The sequence below is a fragment of the Myxocyprinus asiaticus genome, chromosome 41 (assembly GCF_019703515.2).
Source record: "Myxocyprinus asiaticus isolate MX2 ecotype Aquarium Trade chromosome 41, UBuf_Myxa_2, whole genome shotgun sequence".
NCBI lineage: Eukaryota > Metazoa > Chordata > Actinopteri > Cypriniformes > Catostomidae > Myxocyprinus > Myxocyprinus asiaticus.
Window position 1 is genome coordinate 17,969,131 of NC_059384.1, and position 19,346 is coordinate 17,988,476.

Sequence of the window (19,346 nt, forward strand, 5' to 3'; positions counted from 1 at the left end):
CACAAATAGGAAATATTTCACCTTATGTCATACTTACTGCAATCTGGCAACCATGTATGCGCGTGCGCACTTTCTCCTCTTCAAAAAAAAAAAGAATAAAAAACTTAGCGCTCAATAGTGCAATATTTTGCTTAAAGAAAAGTGTGATGCAGCCACTTCGTGTCCATTCGTGAGGCTGCGTGTGCTGTTAGTGCCAAGTCTGCGAGCAAACCTTTTCAGTGATGAACTTTAGTAAAATCCCAATAGATCTTTACATCATTCGCACACGAGAGGACACACGAGCAAAACCAAGCGAGAGAGGAAAATGTTTGTTCTTTGTGTTATTTGTGAAATGCTGAAGTCCCTCACACCTGTATGTGAATGTTACTCTGGCAGTAATCATTTATCAGTGTCATGCAGTCTGTTTTATTCAGCTGTGTGCTGAATGGGATGCCAAACAAACCATTGACGAGATTCACATCATGACCCATGAGCGTGTAAACGGGTTGATAATGTTTTCAGAATAAAACTTTATCAACTTTGCGGCAAACATTAAAATAAGCTTTTAAAATCTATAATTTCAGAATATTTTATTTTACTATTAAACCAGACTCCTGATGTAGAGTGTTAAAATGAATACTAAATTATCACTGCATTGAAGTATGGTAAAATAAACCATTAATAATTTTATTCAGCCTTTATTCAGTTTTACTAACACATGATAGAAAAGTAGCAGCAAAACTTTAAGCAATCACAGAATGGTCCCATCAGTCTGTAAACACTTCAGAAAATTGTATATCATTCATTGAGTGCATGAGTGCACTACTACTTCTGGGCTTAAAAGATACAACTATGCAGAACATTTTATCCTCTCTCTTCCATGTTCTACTTAACGACTGATGTGGCCCCTGTACCAAAATAATTGCACACTCCTGCTCAGTTGAATATGTAAGACTAATACTGTAAATTGGCAAGCAGATTTCCTTGAATCCCAGCAAACACACACAAATTCCTGCATTTTGTGAACACACAAAATGCTGCATCAATGTATGTTTTAATCTGCAGGCGCAGCATTTTGCTGTCATTTTCAGTGACAGATCATGTGAAGAAAAAAAAAACCAAAGCAATAAATGTTTTGTACATGAAAAACTGTTCTTTACATTGTTTTAGTAGCATTTAAACATGATTTAATCTTTTAAAAAAATTGTAATTACGATACATCTCCACTTTACACAGAGCACCCCCACTATTTTCAGAAGCACCCTCAGTGATTTTGATCTGGGGGGTGCCAATCGTAAATCTCGCCTCGGGCGCCAGCAGAGCCTGGGTTTGCCCCAGGTACAGGTGTCTCAGAGCAGTTGTCTCTCATTCCCAAAAACAGACAAACAGGACACGAGATAAGCAAGCGAATACTAGGGATGGGTCACTAATCCGGATGGTCAGCTATTTACCAAACAATTGGCTAGTTGATTAGTCGAAACCTTCAAAATACTGCTACTACAGTTATACACATTCAGATGGACATGGGCCATTGTGGCGTGACTTGTGCTGTTCCTTTTGGGCATCCTGCACCATGAGTGTTGCATGATGTGTCAAGTTAAAAATCTTGAGACCCTGTGTTCTGTTTAGTTCAGTTGTGCTCTGTCCAGCTGTTTTTGAACACAAGAACATCCTATGTGAATGTGTTTGATCAGGATCAGGTGAAGCCAAAACCAGCCTAATTATTCAAGGCTTCCTTCAGGCTGATTAGTTGACTAGTCGATTTTGAAAATGTGTTGTTTTGCACATCCCAAGCGTATTTATACATAAAGCTGAAGTGTGTAACTTTTCCGGTGTTAAAATACTTTTTTCTATTCCAGCTTAATATGCAGAGACAACTTTAAGGAAGCCATTCATAGGTAAATTTTCTTGAAAACTGTCAACACGATACAATCATGTCTCTAACAAATTCCTCTTTTTGTTATGAGTGGCCCGTCTCATGAGACACAACAACATTGAATGTGTTGGGGGACGGGACTATCTGATTGTTTGATCAACGTATTCTGAAAGCTGTTTTGCAATTCCGTTTGGTGGGGCTAGTGGCACAAATTACACACTTCAAATTTAAGCTGCGATTTCTCACTGCGATTAGCGTTTTGAATAGAAACAATGGATTCCTATGAAGCCATTCACACCTAGAGCACAAACATTTGAGCATCGGCAAAGACAGTTGTTTTTTTTTTTTTTTTTTTTTTTTTTTTTTTACGGTGAATGTGTTGATATTTTTTTTCTTTGCCTGGCGATTAAATGTCCTGACCAATAAAATATGAGCTTTGCATCATGTGTCAGGAGATTTTAAACAAATGTACATAGCACAAATACATACAGTATGTGTGGCAGTGGCATATAGTCAGTATTGTCTTTCGTATTGCGATTCCATTGTTGTTTTGCAAACTTGTCATATTCCTCTCATCTGTGAGGGGCAGACCAGTTTAAATGTGCTTTGCGCCACCTAATGTACCGGGGTAAAATTGCTTGTCAGTTTGCACCACCTATTGTAAAGATCTGAATGTGTTAACAGCGATCATTCACCTCGCTTTTAATGTGAAAGGGCCATTCATTTGCGATTCGTTTCACATTATCACATCACCTCTGTCGTGCAAAGGCCTTTAGAGTCGATTTCTGGATTCCAGATTGAGAGTGAAATAAAAATAATTACAGAGCTCCCCTGCAATTATTGCTAGTATAAAGGAGAAAGACTGTAAACAGTCGGTGTCTTCTGTTGTCCTGCAGAGTGAAACTCCCCACGGTGAAGCTGTTCGGAGTGACGTCACAGCATGCGCTCTGCCCACCGGCTCCTGCAGTAGCCTGAGCCACAATTGAAAGTGAAACTATTTCTGCTCCGTTAGAGCTGCAACTGACACCTCCAGAGCCAATATACTCTCAGGTGTAGGCTTCAACTAATGATTATTTTGATAATCGAATATTAGAATGATTATTCGGCACTTATTGCAACGATTAATCATTAGCTCTTAACCGATTATTCAGCTTGTGCCCCGACTTAAAAGGTTGTATTAAACGTGCTTACTAACAGTAAAGAGGACAAAATCATCTTTTAAAAATACCTCTAAATGACATTCACTGAATTAAAGGGGGGAAAAAATACTTTTTATTTAGTTTAATTCAGTAAAGAAATTCACTGCAAACAATCCTTTTATCATCAAGTGTTTTTGTATTTTTTTCCATTTAAAATGGTCTAAAAATAAACAAGATACATTTACTTGAGAAGCAACATATAAGATATTTACACTTGCTTTAAGAGAATGTATCTTAAATATAAGTGTATTTTGTATATAAGTGCATTTTTCACTTGGTTATACTTCTGAGAGTGCAGTAAAGACAAAATATACTTATATTCAAGATCTGTTTTCTAAAAGCAAGTCTAAATATCTATAATGGATATGGTCTCTACTTGGGGGAAAGAGGAGGCGGAAACCTGCTGAACAGCAATGTAAACTTTAATGACAGAACATAACTAAAACAAAATATAAAAGTGCTTTGCAGCAAGCAAAACAAAGATGCACACACACAATACGTGTGTCTCTCTCTCTCAAACTGGCATCCCGGCCCCTCCTTATCTCTCTCGCGCTGATTAGACAACTCAGCACCAGGCGTGCGTCACCACGGCCCGGCCATGCCCTCCTCCTCGTCACACTCCTCAACCTCCAGATTCAGGCCAGGGAAACCTCTGGCCTGACCAACTCCCTCCCCCCACTCCCTTCCTGGAGGGAGGTGTTACCCTTTCGGCCAGCCTTCCCCGCCTCCTGGGAAACTAAAAGAGACGAGGGGAGGGAGACAGGAGAGAGAAAGAGCGAGCGGGAGAGACAGAACGAAAGAGAGAGAGGAGAGAGAGAAAAAGTGGCTCGCCGGTCCCCGGACACACTGTCGCCTCGGCCAGCTGGGCAGCAGACCTCCACAACACCGGGTGATGGCACTGTACTTCGCCTCCCGACAGACGTCAGCGGCTCCTCCACTCCAGGTGGCTGACAGTGAGCTCCTCCGCCCCCTGAACTGCTCCAGTACCACTGTACCATACCTCCTCGGCGTCACGACCCTCCGGCGTACTTATTTTGTATTTTTGCATTATAATTCCCTCATACTTTGCAATCTACATCACCTGCAGCTGTTTGGAAAGTTTAGAGTGCATCTGGACTGTGAGCTGTGTAATTTTTCCTCTGCTCAGTCAGGCGCGAGCTGCAGTGCTGCTCTCGTGCGTAATCATTACAGTTTAATGTGGTCTCTTGTAACGTTTAATGAGATCAAACGACTATTCGACAATGAACATTTTTGTCGACAGTTTTTTTTTTTTTTTTTTTTTTTTTATCGTCGAGGTCGACTAATTGTTTCAGCCCTACTCAGGTATAACATGGATATCTTTGACGTCTACGACAATGTGTGATTTTGTTTGGTGTTTGTGAAATCCCACGCCAGTCCACAATTTCTGGCCAAGTAATTTGTCCTTCAGTTTCTGTTTTAGTTACTGCAAGGATACTCCAACATGTCAGGCCCCTGGCCTAGATGTTAGCACACATGCTCTGACACTTAAAGGCATTGCGCAAGTAGACTAAATACATTTCCATACTTTCATTGTAGGGGTGTAACAGTATGAGATTTTCATGGTATAATAACCATCACAACAATACCACGGTATTACATTTTCACTGTATTAAGGTGCATTGCTAATATTATTAGCAATTAAATACAGTATTTAGCCTAGTTATGGCTCAATTTAGACTAAAAAAAGGACATGTTCCCTACTGCAGTATAATTGTGTGCCATACTGTCAAACAATTATTATTTAAAGATATATGAAATTGAATTTAGCACAAAAATAATAATTTGTATTGATTACTGCTCAGTTTAACAGCTCAAATATGCATTTGATTCAGCAATTGGTTGCTTTTGTAATTTAGTTTGACTCTAACCAAACTGATTTGGGTTTTTAGGAAAGTTCAGAAAAAAACCTGACTTATTAATGTATTACCATAAATCAGTCAATGGTATGAAACCCGTCTTGTTTTAAAACCGAGGTATACCGTAAAACGTTACATCCCTATTTCCTTGTATATACTGAATGAATTTGATTAACTTACTTCTTGACCGTCAATAAAGTATATTCTGTAGATATGCAGGTATGTTATATAATTACATTACTGTACTTTCTACATCTGCCCTGTTGACATTTTACTTTGACCCGTTTGTTCATTGACTTTAAAGTCAACAATTTCCTCAGATGTTGTTAAAAATTGTTTTAATGAAAAACAACTTTTTTGGTACCTATAACATGTACAGTTTAAAAAAAGCTGGCTTACAGAGCAAAAAGTCAAAAAACAAAGCATCCCCACTTCATTAACACAATACATTCCCAACATGTCACAATATACCCGCACTTGGACCTGTCATGCTATTTGCTATTTGTTTTCATGGTATATTGTTGCTACAGATGTTTTTCTATCAGGAGGTTATAAATGTGTATCAATCAACTGTACAATCACTCGGTAATATCACCAAGAGTGAACACATGGTCATTCTAGATGGGCCGATCAGCTCCGCTGCATCAATTGTTTGGGTTCAGGGTTGGTTTACATGAATTGTGCCGGTGTCATTCCTTTGATTGGAGTAAATCGCAGCTCTGTGCAGTTTAGATGATCGTGGTGTCATAGTTTGAAAATTTTTACTTTATTTCATCTTGAAACTGTCAGCCCTTTTCCACAGTGCACAATTATCTCTGATCCACCATCAGCACTACAACATGGCCCTAATAAATAATTCACACTGAATTTGAGCATTTGTTTCATAGCTTTACACTGTGTCTGTTTCAAGCAGGATGGTTTTTGTAAGGTTCTCACAGAATGGGTGAAACGTCCATCTCCAGCTTAAAGGAATAGTTTGCCCATTTATGAAACAGACACTGCAAGTTCTCTCATAAACACTCATGTCATGAACACACCAAGGAGAATTAGGGTCAATCAGATTTTCAAGATTTTGGTTTAGACCAGAGAGTGACCATGATAAGAAGGTGATTTCTGTGATTTGGCTAATGGAGCAGTGCCAGCTTTCCTGTGTTGAGGCCCAAGTGAGCAGGAAGAACACACATGGAAATCAGGAAGAGATTGATTTCTGCTACAGTTCAGAACACACACTCAATGGGCCTTGCGTTGACCAAACATGTCAGCTTTCAAAAGGTGGAACTGTTCATGTGTGTAGAGGTGTGAACTTTATGTGGGTGAAGGAGCAGACTGATCTCACAGTGAAATCAGAAACAGTAGGTTGACTTTTCTTTTGCTTAATTCGGTCTGTGCTTACCGAAATTCGAAACACTGCCCCCTGTAGTGAAAGCTGTTAGTGTTGTTGAGCGTATGGGCATGTGTGAGCTTCATTTTATGGGTGTATTGTCTACGGAAGGGTGCAAAATGCAAGTTGTTTTCAGCTGTACAGGCTGTAATAGAGTGAAGAGAAATGCATAATTTGTAAACTGTACCCCCCCAAACCTAAATCTAACCATAAGTGGAGTAAAAATGTAATGTTATAGGGAAAAATCCAACCTTGCTGTTGATGCAACATGCCTCCAGTCGTGCCATAAGGTAAACACGCTGGAGCCGATGCAAAAATGTCTGATAGGAGATGGCGCGGTGGGTCGGCATAATGTGGCCGATGTTAGGGTACTGAAACTCTATGAAACAACATGCCGAGTGTGATCATGTTGAAAGGAGTGAGTGTAGTTAGCAGTGGTTATAATGAAACACACTGAGTGATGTCTTTTGGATACAACAAATTAAGCAAAACTTCACTTCAGCCATCTCCATGTCATCAGTTTGATGCCCACTCTCTGCACTGAGGGGTCTTTACACCATATGAAAGATCAGATTGAGGATGGATGTGCTGATCCCTGTAAGTATGAGAAACTTGAAATAGATGTGCTGTCAGTATGCAGAGTAATTAAAAACAGAAACAAATTGGTATGTCTCTAAATTACATCTTAAAACTTACATGAATAAAAGGAGGAGTTTTGTGTTTTATCTGTATGAAGAAATAAGAAATGCTACACTCCAGATCCACTGCAAACAGAAATTAATCATTTTTAGTATCATAAAAACCTTGATGCATTTAAAGAAACGAGAAATAATGGGAAAAGATATACCTTTTATGATATTGTTTATGTCATTGTTTTGAAGTCAAATGTCCCCTTTTGAATTTCACTTCTCATGTGTCTAATGATGTTGATGGCCAGAACTTCAGAAGTGTTTTGAGTTAGGTGCTAAATACCCATGTTCAATTAATACATACTTATTATATTTTTGTAAAGTACAATAAAACTACAAACACCAAATACACACAAGTAGAAAAATTGAAACATTTCCACCACTTCCTTTCTTTGACATTAGACATATGACATTCTCTTTAATCAGTGCAGTGTTCTTAATTCAATGTTTGGCTCTGACGTGATCCTGGAAACTTGTTTAGATTTTTCCCATGTTTTCTAGGTGGAAAGAAAAGTCAATTATAAGATAAACTGTCATCAGGATTACTAAAGAGATTTTAGTGATTCAAGTTGAGTATTGCAGGCTTGGGCGAAATGGTTTTGTCGACTTTTCTTCTTTGTGCTAAACGTGTAAGTCGTAATTGACAAAGAGTTAAGACAAAATAAATAAAAATAACATGAAATGGTTCAACAAATAAATTTATTTCTCTCACTTACCAGGGTAATATCGTCTTCTCAGGCTCTCAGCCGACTTTCTGTGACAGTTAAAATTTTAAATAGGATGCTTGCGCTTTTGATCACTCACGCGAGTTGCGCGTCTGTGAGTGTGTGACTTAAATACTCCTTAGCGATATGTAGATAGGACAAAAATAACCAGCGCTATATGCTCAAGATGTTTTGTGTTTGTGATAAACACAATGTTATGCATCTGTTGTTGAATTATAAGTTAAGAATAGACTGTACCGTAGACTGTATATTGATGCTGAGATAAACCTGTCCTCTTAAAGAGAACTGTAATTTATCCTTTTCTAATTAAACCTAAAGCTGAAGAAGTAAATTGTAAGAGTTTTATTTTTCTGCAGTATGAAATGCAAATGCAGAAGTAATGTAAATTATGCATACACATACATACATACATACATTAAGCAATTGTCAGCCTAAAGAACCCTTTTGTTCAAAAAAGGTAATTTTTTTTGTAAATCTTTGTAAATAGAACCTTTTTGGCAAAAAGGGTTCATTGGAGCTGAGTAAAGAACCCTAGGGTTCTATATAGAACCCCAAAGAACCTTTATTTCTAAGAGTGTAGCATTGTGGCAGCAAATTTTTCACGGGGAAACACCGCTCACATTTTCTTGTTAATGTTGTCTAGTTCAGTCTAGAAGTCTTGAAGTAGATATGGGGCTTTTCCACTGCATGGTATAGCTTGACTCGACTCGACTCTGCTCGCTTTTTGGGGGTTTTCCACTGTGGATAGTACCTGGTACCTGATACTTTTTTTTAGTACCACCTCGGTCGAGGTTTCAAGCGAGCCAAGCCGATACTAAATGTGACGTCAAAACCCTGCAGATCACTGATTGGTCAGAGAGAATCGTCACTACCTGCGTCACTGGATTTGCGACACGGGACAGCAACCCGCTAGTTTTAAAGTTAGCAATAGCAATAGCAATATCATTTGTTCACGCGACTTTCGAATTTGAAAAAGAAATGGCTGTGCGCAAAACCACGCCGTGGTCAATAAACGAGGTGCAGACGTTCCTCTCGTTAGCGACGAACGAAACGACGCGAAATGATAAAGTCTTTCAGGAAGTGTCTCAGCTGTTGGCCGCACACTGCTAACACCGGACCTACCAACAGTGTAGGGAAAAGTAAAAAAAACTTAAGTGACTACAGAACCATCAAGGACCACAACAGCCGGAGTGGTTCAAACAGAAGAAAGTGGAAGTGGTTTGACCAAATTTACGCTATCTATGGCAATAGACCGGCAAGCAATGGGAGGGAGAGTGTCCTGGACTCTGCGTTGTCTGTGTCCACGAAGGAGGATGGTTCATTTTGTTACGTTAACTCTATATTCTGCTTGTAAGCTTCACTTTATTTAGTTAACCAGCTACTGGAAAGCTTGCTTCTAAAACGACCAGGCCAATTTAACTGTTACACTTGTGTAAAATCACCATGCAACAACTGCTTTGTGCAGCACAATGAGCTAGTAGCTAACAGCTAGCAGTCATGTTATTGTTTATGGTCAGTATTGTTTGTGTCGTGTTTAAGATGATGTCACGGCAGAAGAGGCAGCGCAACTATGACGATCAGCCTATAATCCCACCCACGTTGAGGCTGCACTAAACTGCAGTGGAAAAGCAAGCTCAGAAAAGTAAAGCGAGCAGAGTCGAGTCGAACCGTAACATGCAGTGGCAAAGTGCCAATAGTCTACTACTTTAGTTTGTCTAATGGCACTTTTCCACTGCACGTTACGGTTCGACTCGACTCTGCTCGCTTTACTTTTCTGAGCTTGCTTTTCCACTGCAGTTTAGTGCAGCCTCAACGTGGGTGGGATTATAGGCTGATCGTCATAGTTGCGCCGCCTCTTCGCATCACCCCATCCAGCTCTCGTTTGATCCTCTCCTCTGCTACTAATGAGAGGAAGTCTGCACCTCGTTTATTGACCACGGCATGGTTTTGCGCACAGCAATTTCTTACAATTCTAAAGTCGCATGAACAAATGATACTGCTATCGCTGTTGCTAACTTTAAAACTAGTGGGTTGATGTCCCGTGTCGCAAATCCAGTGACGCTGATAGTGACGATTCTCTCTGACCAATCAATGATCTGCAGGGTTTTGATGTCATATTTAGTTTCGGCTCGGCTCACTTGGAACCTCGACCGAGGTGGTACTAAAAAAACCACCAGGTACTATCCACAGTGGAAAACCCGCAAAAAAGCGAGCAGAGTCGAGCCGTACCGTGTAGTGGAAAAGCCCCATAAGTAGTTTAGAAGTCTAGGACAGGAAGTGTATTTACAGGTTAGACAGAGCTCCATATAGCCTATTCACAGGCTAATACCACAGATTGAGTGCTTATGACAGCTAGCAAAATCTCATCACACACTCCCATTCATTGACAGCTGAATATAGTAGGTGTGCTTGGGTCTATTTATTTTCCCATGGCTATGTGGAATGCGTGTCCCAGTCCAGAGATTCACAGAAGGCCTGGAGGCCCTGTTAAAGCAGAGAGGGGACACGAGAAACCGCCTCCTTACGTGGGACATTGCGGATTCCGAATGGACCACCAAATCCGTGCCTCTCGTTCACCACACACACATGCATTTTGTCTTTTATTTATAACGGGCATTAATACCCCATTTTATACTATTTAGACAGTAACTGAATTGAGATAATCAAGATCCCCTCTGCAGCAATTAACTTATGCAGACCATGGAGTTAACAGAAGGTTTATTTATTTATCACACCTTGTGTTGGAGATGTGGAGCGCTGTGTGCAACCATAAGATTTCATATCAGTCCTTTGAAGCTGATGATAACTGAAATAAACGTATTTATGCGGTGTCATAATATGTTGTCCCAACTGTCTGCTCATAAAGTGTGGGCGCTGGAAACATTTCAAGAGCATAATTGTGCCAACTGTTAGACTGTACCAGTGTTGTGCACAGTAAGATTGTGTTGTGTTCTACTCTACTAAGTTTATGAGATTTATAGGATGATTGTTGCCCAATGATTAAGGAGCAGGAAATGTTGCAAGCATGAAGAATTCCTACTCCAGTCCAATCAACACTGTGCCCTTGAACAAGACATTTCAACAAGTTGCTCCAGGGAAGATAGCACTGCACTTTTTGGAGAGAAGCTTTTGGATAAAAAGTGTCATATGGGGGGCCTGGGTAGCTCAGCGAGTATTGACCCTGACTACCACCCCTGGAGTCGTGAGTTCGAATCCAGGGTGTGCTGAGTGACTCCAGCCAGGTCTCCTAAGCAACCAAATTGGCCTGGTTGCTAGGGAAGGTAGAGTCACATGGGGTAACCTCCTCATGGTCGCAATTAGTGGTTCTCACTCTCAATGGGGCGTGTGGTAAGTTGTGCGTGGATCGCTGAGAATAGCATGAGCCTCCACGTGCTGTGAGTCTCCATGGTGTCATGCACAACGAGCCACGTGACTTTCTGAATTGAATGTGATGCAGAACTGGTGTTTAAATTGTTCTCTTTATTATAACAAACCCCATTCATTAGGGCTGGATATTGATACAGATTTCCCAATTCGATTAGATTCTGATTCACAAGCTTTCGATTTGATCTTGATTCGATGCTATATTGATTCATATGTGTACATTTCTCTTACAATGTCCATTTTGCTTACATGTAAAATAAATTCTCTCTCAGCTAATGCTCTTAATTATAAAGGAAACTTCTAGGCAACCCTTCTAGGTATAATTCGAAAATACTAATTTCACAAATTATATTTTATTATTAGTTTTTCATCAAATTGGTCACATTTTAGTTTTTGAAAAATGTTCAAATTCAGTCTATTCCATCAATTAATGTCTTGAAATTTAATATATTATGTTGCATACATATTTTTGTTACATTTGTATTGTTTACTTGAATAACTTGAACTATTTACAAGTATTTACATTAATATGTAGAACACATGCTTAATCAGTAATCCACTGTCTCTTTAAGACTACCAGCATCAGCCAGTAAGCGCATATAATGGAAAAAGACGTACATGGTTTGTTTAGGGCATAAATATGTGGTAAGAATTAAATGTTTTTTTTGTTTGGTTTTTTAATTTTTTTTAATCAACAAGTGACTAAAAAACAGAAAGTGTATTAAAAGAGACATTATTCAATGACATGGATCCGTGGATCTCGTCTTTGGACACACAGAACGAGTTTAACCAAACTTTTACTCTCAACACGCAGTGAAAGGACCTCTGTGCTAATAACTTATTCTCCACTATACCACTCAATCACTGTAGAGTGAAATGTGAACATTTACTAGCCCCTGGCTAATCATAGACATTTTTAGTCGCATAGCATGAGATTTGGTTGCATATGCAAGTGATTTACTTGCATAATAGAGGGTTGCCACAGATTGAAAGATCGATCTTGGGATTTAAGAGTTGATATCGAGATCGTTCAAACAAAGATCGCGATGCATCGGAAAATCGATATCTTTACCCAGCCCTACCATCCATGCAAAGATGCATGTATAGAGCATACAGTAAATGTAATACAGTCTAAATGAAAAATACTGTGAGGTAGTGTTGATTTCTGTACAGTTGTGTGAAGTCTTTTCATAGTGATGCAGAAAATTAACATATGTATAACTAAGATAAATAACATGTATAAACAGAATTTGGACTATTGCTACAAAACGAAAAAGAAAAAAAAACTGCATTTTGTCAGAACCTCGAGATGAGATGCTATCCACTAAGATTATTCTTTGACGTTTTAGCTATGATGTGGAGGCTGTGCTTTGTTTTCCTTGATTTGTTTGCTCAAGCCCTGAGCCTTCTCAAGGTCACTTCATGGCTTTCTCCGGAGTTTAGAGAAATATGCACACTGAATGGACTTAATGCAATAAATTGAAAAGATAAATTTAGACCAAGGGTGTTTTCGGTATTGAAATTTCAGGTAACAGTAATACATTACATGTTGTGACTCTCTAGGAATTTATGTTGCTATGGTTTCCATGTTTTGCCAGGGACAGCCACCAAAACTGCATCCTCTGCTGCATTGAAACCAATGGCTACACCCACTTTACTTTGATCAAACCAATCTGAAATCTAGGCAGCATGCTTGCGATCAAAGTCAGTCTGGCTTACATTAAGAAATGTTTTATATGGGTTGTGCTCGGCCATGAACCGCAGACCAGACTCTACCTGCATAATGCTGTAATCTATTTCCTATACTGTTTTGTCTCTTTTTAAACAAAAAACATAATTCACACTAGGACTGTGTATCGGCAACTACTTTACGATATGATACACGTATGAGAGAGGGTAAATCTACGGGATCAGTTTCCATCTCTATTGTGTACAAGCCACAGATGTCAAGCAACAAATAATCATTATCTGACACTTTAACGAAATGGGTTGTATCCCTCATGTCTCTCTCCCAGTCTGTTTTCATGGGATGGTTTATTTTTACTTATTTTATTTACCTTATTAGCATTTTTTCTTGTGTGAAAGCTTCTAAAGTAGATATCAGAAAGCACTTTGAATTTTCTGTTAATGTTTTAAAATATGGTAAATGATGGAAAGTTTTTTTTATTCAATCTACCTGAATAAAATTAATAGTGATTATTAGAATTTTTTTTAATTATAGCTCAAACATAAATGGTCCCAGCTCATATTTTTTTCAAAAAACATTCATTATGGTGAAAAATGATCTTGGTGTAAGCAAACACCTCAATATTCTCTCCTCACTTTGTGCATGCTCAGAGGCAGTTTTGCGTGGTAGAGATCAGGCTCTCTGTCGGCAGGCCATGTAGATGCCATTATGCTGCTATACTTGTCATTGTTCACAGAGAGGAGGAATGAGAGTGATCTTTCTTCAGTATTACATTGTTGCCATGCCTAACACTTATTCATTCATGACTGCAGCTGTTCAGTGTGACCAGAGGCTCTTGCTCTGAATAAACATTCAATCCAAACCACTTTCTAGACAACAGCACAGATTGAAGTAGTCAGAGATCATGACCTGTGAGTAACAGCACGACTAACATGTGTCAGAGCAAAGAGGTTGTGTGGTAATGAGTCCAGGTGTTAAACTATTTTTATTTATGTAGCTTTCAAAAATTTGCAGTGAGCATCATCAGCTCAGAGGCTCTTGTTTGAACATCACCTTTGCATTTTTTATGCAGTTAATGACTGATTTCTGTGCAAGTTGTGAGAAAGATCCATGCTTAGTTAAATTCTTCAGCGTTAGCAGTAAATAGCTCTCAAAATTATGTTCTGGTGGACACAAATTATAGAGTTGTCTTTGTGTCTTGAGTGTTTGAAACCACCTCTGAGGAATGGGACCGGATTTCTCCATCTCGCAACATTTTATTTTATTAGTAGTGTTTACTGAGGCTATTTACTATTGCTCATACTTAAAGACAGGTATTTGAACAAATCCCTAACACTAAGTATTGAACTTATTCATTCTTTTTTTGATAAAGACACAACTGATACCTCTTGTTGAAGAGAAGTTGTTTTTACCATTTTTGCCTGTTGCATGATAAAGCGGGTAAAAAAAACAAAACAAAAAAAATCCCAAAGACTTGCATTGAAGGAGGGACCTTATCAATCAGTTCTTATCAATAAATACGTTGAAATGATTCATAAATGAGTCTAAATTATTTATTAGCTAATCAGTTTGAATCAAAATTCTGTTACCACTATGCCCTGGAAAGGTCATGGAAAAGTTATGAAATTGTATTGGTCAAAAGGGTAGGAATCCTGAAACAACCACCCAGTAACTAGAGGTCGACCGATAGTGGATTGTGCCGATAACGATAACTTAGGTGGTGGGAAGGCAGATAACTGATTAATCGTCTGATAGTTTTTCAAACTGATATATAGAAAAGAAAAAGAGACCACCCCCCCCCCCACACACACACAATAATAAACAGAAAAAAATTAAGATTTGGTGCATAACGTTGAACTTTTAAGTATAAACAAGCCCGAAACACACTGGGGACTCAGAAACTATCGGCATAGATTTTTGCATAAAACTGATAGTTGCAAAAAGCAACTATCGGCACCAATTAAATGGTAAAACCGATATATTGGACTACATCTACCAGCAACCACTCAGAACACCCTAGTAACCACCCACAACACCCTAGCAATGCCCTAGCAACCACATAGCAACAACCTGCAACCCCCTAGAAACCACCCACAGCATCCTAGCAATGCCCTAGCAACCACATAGCAACAACCTACAACACCTTTACAACCACCCACCACAACACCCAAGCATTGTGGTGGCAACCACTTCACATTTTCTTCATTTCATAAAGACCTTATGTTCTTTCAGGTTGTTTTTGGTGGTATTTTTCAGAAAATGCAATATGCCTTGAAATTTGCATACATCACATCTTAAAAGCTCCTCTTGAACTTCTAATGCTTGTGTTCTCTTGGCAGTTGACGGTAAACAAGACGTCTGTCTGATTTAGTCTGTATTTATAGCTGCCTTCAATTGAACCTTGTTAGTCCCCAATATGTGATTATATTCTCTGTTTACCACAGTTTGATGATTCTGTTTTCCCTTTTCTTTTCAGAGGAAATCAAGGAGGAATCAGAGAAATTAAGGTAAGTCGATTTCACATGCCACACCCCAGTTGTTGAGATATCGAACATTTAAAATTCCTCTTTATGTTTTTCTGGTTCAGTGCTTGTAATGCAGTGTTGACATTTTCCAGAGAATAACCACACACGGCCCCATTGTGTTTTGGCCGTTGTCTTGCCCTCTTTGTGATTTGTGTGTGTGTTCACGGCCAATAAAAAACACCTCCTTTGCTTTGTGTTGTTAATGTGCTTGGAGACCTTGGTGTGTGACTAGGACCCTGGAATGAGAAGAACTATGCTCATGGCTCTCTCTGCAGGACCAGGCTAGCCCGTTCTAAGCCCTTGCCTGGTTGCCCTTATCTCTTTACCTTTAGATGACTCCCTGGGGCAGCATCCACTCCTCCTTTGCATCCATTAATTCACAGCTCACCTGTTTCCGTCCAACTGTCTCGCTTTGTGTCTGTCCTTGCCTTCAGTTTTTCTCTCTGTTTGTTGACTCTTGTACTCTCACACTGACAAAATCAGTTTTCATCTGGACAATGCAATTTTTACAATGCGATACAATGCAATTCTCTGTCAGATGTTAGAACGAATAAAGCCTAGTGTACACTACATGACTCGATCATCGATTTATTACAAAATAAAATGAAACTTCACCCACATCTCCCTACCTGCTATTTTTATCAGCTTTTTTTTTATTATGTTTCCTTTTGCAAATAGCATAATGGGCATGAGACGTTCTTTCGTGTTTGTTGAAAGAGAAGAGAAAGATTTGGTTTTCAGGAGACAAAAAATTAGGAAATAAAATACAAAATCATCCACATCTCCCTACCCACTATAAAAAATCATCCACATCTTCCTACTCGCTATCTTTATTATTTTCAGCTTTTTTAATAATTTTTTTCCTTTGCAAATTAGCACAAATACGCACGGGCACGAGTCGTTGTTTAATGGTGCTGTAAGCGATTTTTATTTTTTTCATGGAAAGGTATGCAAAAAATTGTCCTACTCCCTGAAAGATATTAATTAAATAAGTGTCCTGAGATACACTATATGGACAAAAGTATTGGGACACCCCTCTTAATCATTGAATTCAGGTGTTTCATTCAGTACCATTGCCACAGGTATATCAAATCAAGCACCTAGCCATGCAGTCTGCCTTTACAAACATTTGTGAAAGAATGGGTCGTTCTGAAGAGCTCACTGAATTCGAACGTGGTACTGTAATAGGATGCCACCGTTGCAACAACTCAGTTCGTGAAATTTCTTCCCTCCTAGATATTCCACGATCAACTGTAAGTGGTATTATTGCAAAGTGGAAGCGTTTAGGGACCACAGCAACTCGGCCACGAAGTGGCAGACCACGTAAAGTTAGAGCGGGGTCGCCGAGTACTGAGGCGCATAGTGCGTAAAAGTCTCGAACGTTCTGCTGAGTTCCAAACCTTCTCTGGCATCAACATTAGCACAAAAACTGTGTGCCGGGAGCTTCATGGCATGGGTTTCCATGGTCAAGCAGCTGTATGCAAGCCTTACATCACCAAGCACAATGGCAAGCGTCGGATGGAGTGTTGTAAAGCACGCCGCCACTGGACTCTGGAGCAGTGGAAACTTGTTCTGTGGAGTGACGAATCACGCTTCTCTATCTGGCAATCTGATGGACGAGTCTGGGTTTGGTGAATGCCAGGAGAATGTTTCCTGCCTGACTGCATTGTGCCAACTGTAAAGTTTGGTGGAGGAGGGATAATGCTATGGGGTTGTTTTTCTGGTGTTGGCCAAGGCCCCTTAGTTCCACTGAAGGGAAATGTTAATGCCTCAGCTTACAAAGACATTTTGCAAAATTCTATGCTTCCAACTTTGTGGAAACAGTTTGGGGAAGACCCTTATCTGTTCCAGCATGACTGTGCCCCAGTGCACAAAGCAAGGTCCATAAAGGCATGGTTGGATGAGTTTGGTGTGGAAGAACTTGACTGGCCTGCACAGAGCCCTGACCTCAACCCTATTGAACACCTTTGGGATGAACTAGAAAAGAGATTGTGAGCCAGGCCCTCTCGTCCAACATCAGTGTCTGACCTCACAAATGCTCTTCTGTAAGAATGGGCAAAAATTCCAACAGACACACTCCAAAATCTTTTAGAAAGCCTTCCCAGAAGAGTGGAAGCTGTTATAGCTGCAAAGGGGGACCAACTCGATATTAATGCCTATGGATTTAGAATGGGATGTCATAAAAGCTCCTGTAGGTGTAATGTGTAGGTGTCCCAATACTTTTGTCCATATAGTGTGTCTCACTGGTCTCTGTGACGGCAAAAAATGTGTCTGCGGTTTGCGGACACTGACGCTTTTCACCTGTCAATCATTTTGCGTGTTTTCATAGTATTGTAGTTGCAGTGAATTATTGAGGCATAATGCATTTTTTATGCCATGTTGTTCATAACAGTTGTCAGCTGAGGGTGCTATTTTGCAGCTGTTGTTTCTAACAACCGTTTCTGCTCGCAATAAAGCTTATTTTAGTATCTTTTGAAGCTCGCTGTTTTGGAAGGAGGGGGTGTTGCTTATCCAACGGCTCAGTCTTGTGGAAGTAGAATGGCTAAAATCACTTACAGCACCTTTAATGTTTGTTGAAAGAGGAAAGCAAGGCATTGGGTAGCAGGAGACAAAAATAATAAAAAATAAAATAAAACGTCACCCACATTCTGCTATACTCGCTGTTTTTATTATTATCAGCTGTTTTTTTTTTTGTTGTTTTTTTTGCAGTGGTGCCAATAAGTGGGAAATCGGGTAAGAGCAGTTCTTTATTTTCTGACATGTTATCAAGAATAAATTTCGTTATCTTAAGATTCATTTTGGATGATCCTTTAAAAATGGGACAACGCTACTGGCAGCTATAATGGCAGGTGTTTTGTCAGTTATGTGCATATTTAAGGTAAATAAGCATATGATGTGAAAATTTAAAAAAGCGAATGCATGAGCTTGCCCAATAGTGACACAGATATGAACAGCATACACATTAGAAGCTCAGTTACAGGTACTGCACTAAAATAACTCCGCTCTAAATGTCATCTTTGGGAATATTAAGAGAAACTGTGTGCCGGTTTTTAGCGCTTTCTTTCTCGTCTTTTAATTATTTATGCTTTATTATCATTTAGTAAAACAGACATAATGATTGATGTATGTCCTCATGAAATCAGAGACTCTCTCCTCAAAATCCAAACACAAGTGGTCAAAAAGAGATGACCAGTAGTAATGGTGATGTCTCGTTTGTACATCTGTGATCAGATCACCCAAAACGCATCTTAATACCAGGTGTACACATGGTCTCAGTCGGGAACGAATGGTCGTGTAGTTGATACACTACAGTCCTGAAGTTTTTATACCTGCACGACGAAAAACAGGACTGTGGGTCGCAGGGTGCCGACTGCAAGTCGTGAAGTGTAAGCTTGGCTTGATTGGGTTCTTGGTTCCCAATCCTAGGCACAAGACTTAACATAAGACTAGTGTGAGAAAATCACTTGCTAATCTTATCTTTGCACAGTTATATTCAGTCTTTCAACTCATGTCTTGACCATTCAAAGCTGGTAATTATTGCATGATGCATACTAGGGCTGGGCAAAAATAAAGACTTTTTGATCCATTGTTTTAAAAAAAAAAATATTTGGTCGATTCGATATCAATTCTCAAAAGCCATGGATTGATCTTTTACTCAACCCTCCATTGCAATGAGAGGAAATCACTCGCATTTGCAACCAAGTTTAACAAAAAAATGTATATATTTGGTAACTGGCTGGTACATTTTTAGAGTTCAATCACCAGTGATTGAATTATGTAGTATAGTTGTGGAGTTTTCAGCAGTGAGATCCTTTCACTGCGTATTGAGAGTAGAAGTTGTTCTGTGTGTCCAAAGACAAGATCCACGCAACCAATTTGTCACTGAATAATGGCTATTTTAATAACCTTTTTAATACCCGTTGATCAAAAACAACCAAGAAGGAACATTTAATTCTAATCAGGCATAGTTTAGTTGAGATAAAGCCATTCGAGTCTCTTTCATTAAAATACGCCAATTTAAAGA

General features: G+C 39.3%; 1 protein-coding gene across 10 annotated transcripts in view; it reads left to right on the forward strand.

Moving 5' to 3' along the window:
* LOC127432054 (brefeldin A-inhibited guanine nucleotide-exchange protein 1-like) overlaps positions 1 to 19,346 on the forward strand; it is a 92,322-nt gene that overhangs the window by 17,919 nt on the left and 55,057 nt on the right. For all 10 annotated transcript variants that reach the window (XM_051682827.1, XM_051682829.1, XM_051682830.1 and 7 more), the window contains exon 2: positions 15,274 to 15,304. In XM_051682827.1, the coding sequence (XP_051538787.1) occupies positions 15,274 to 15,304 (31 nt within the window). The remainder of the gene's footprint in view (positions 1 to 15,273; positions 15,305 to 19,346) is intronic.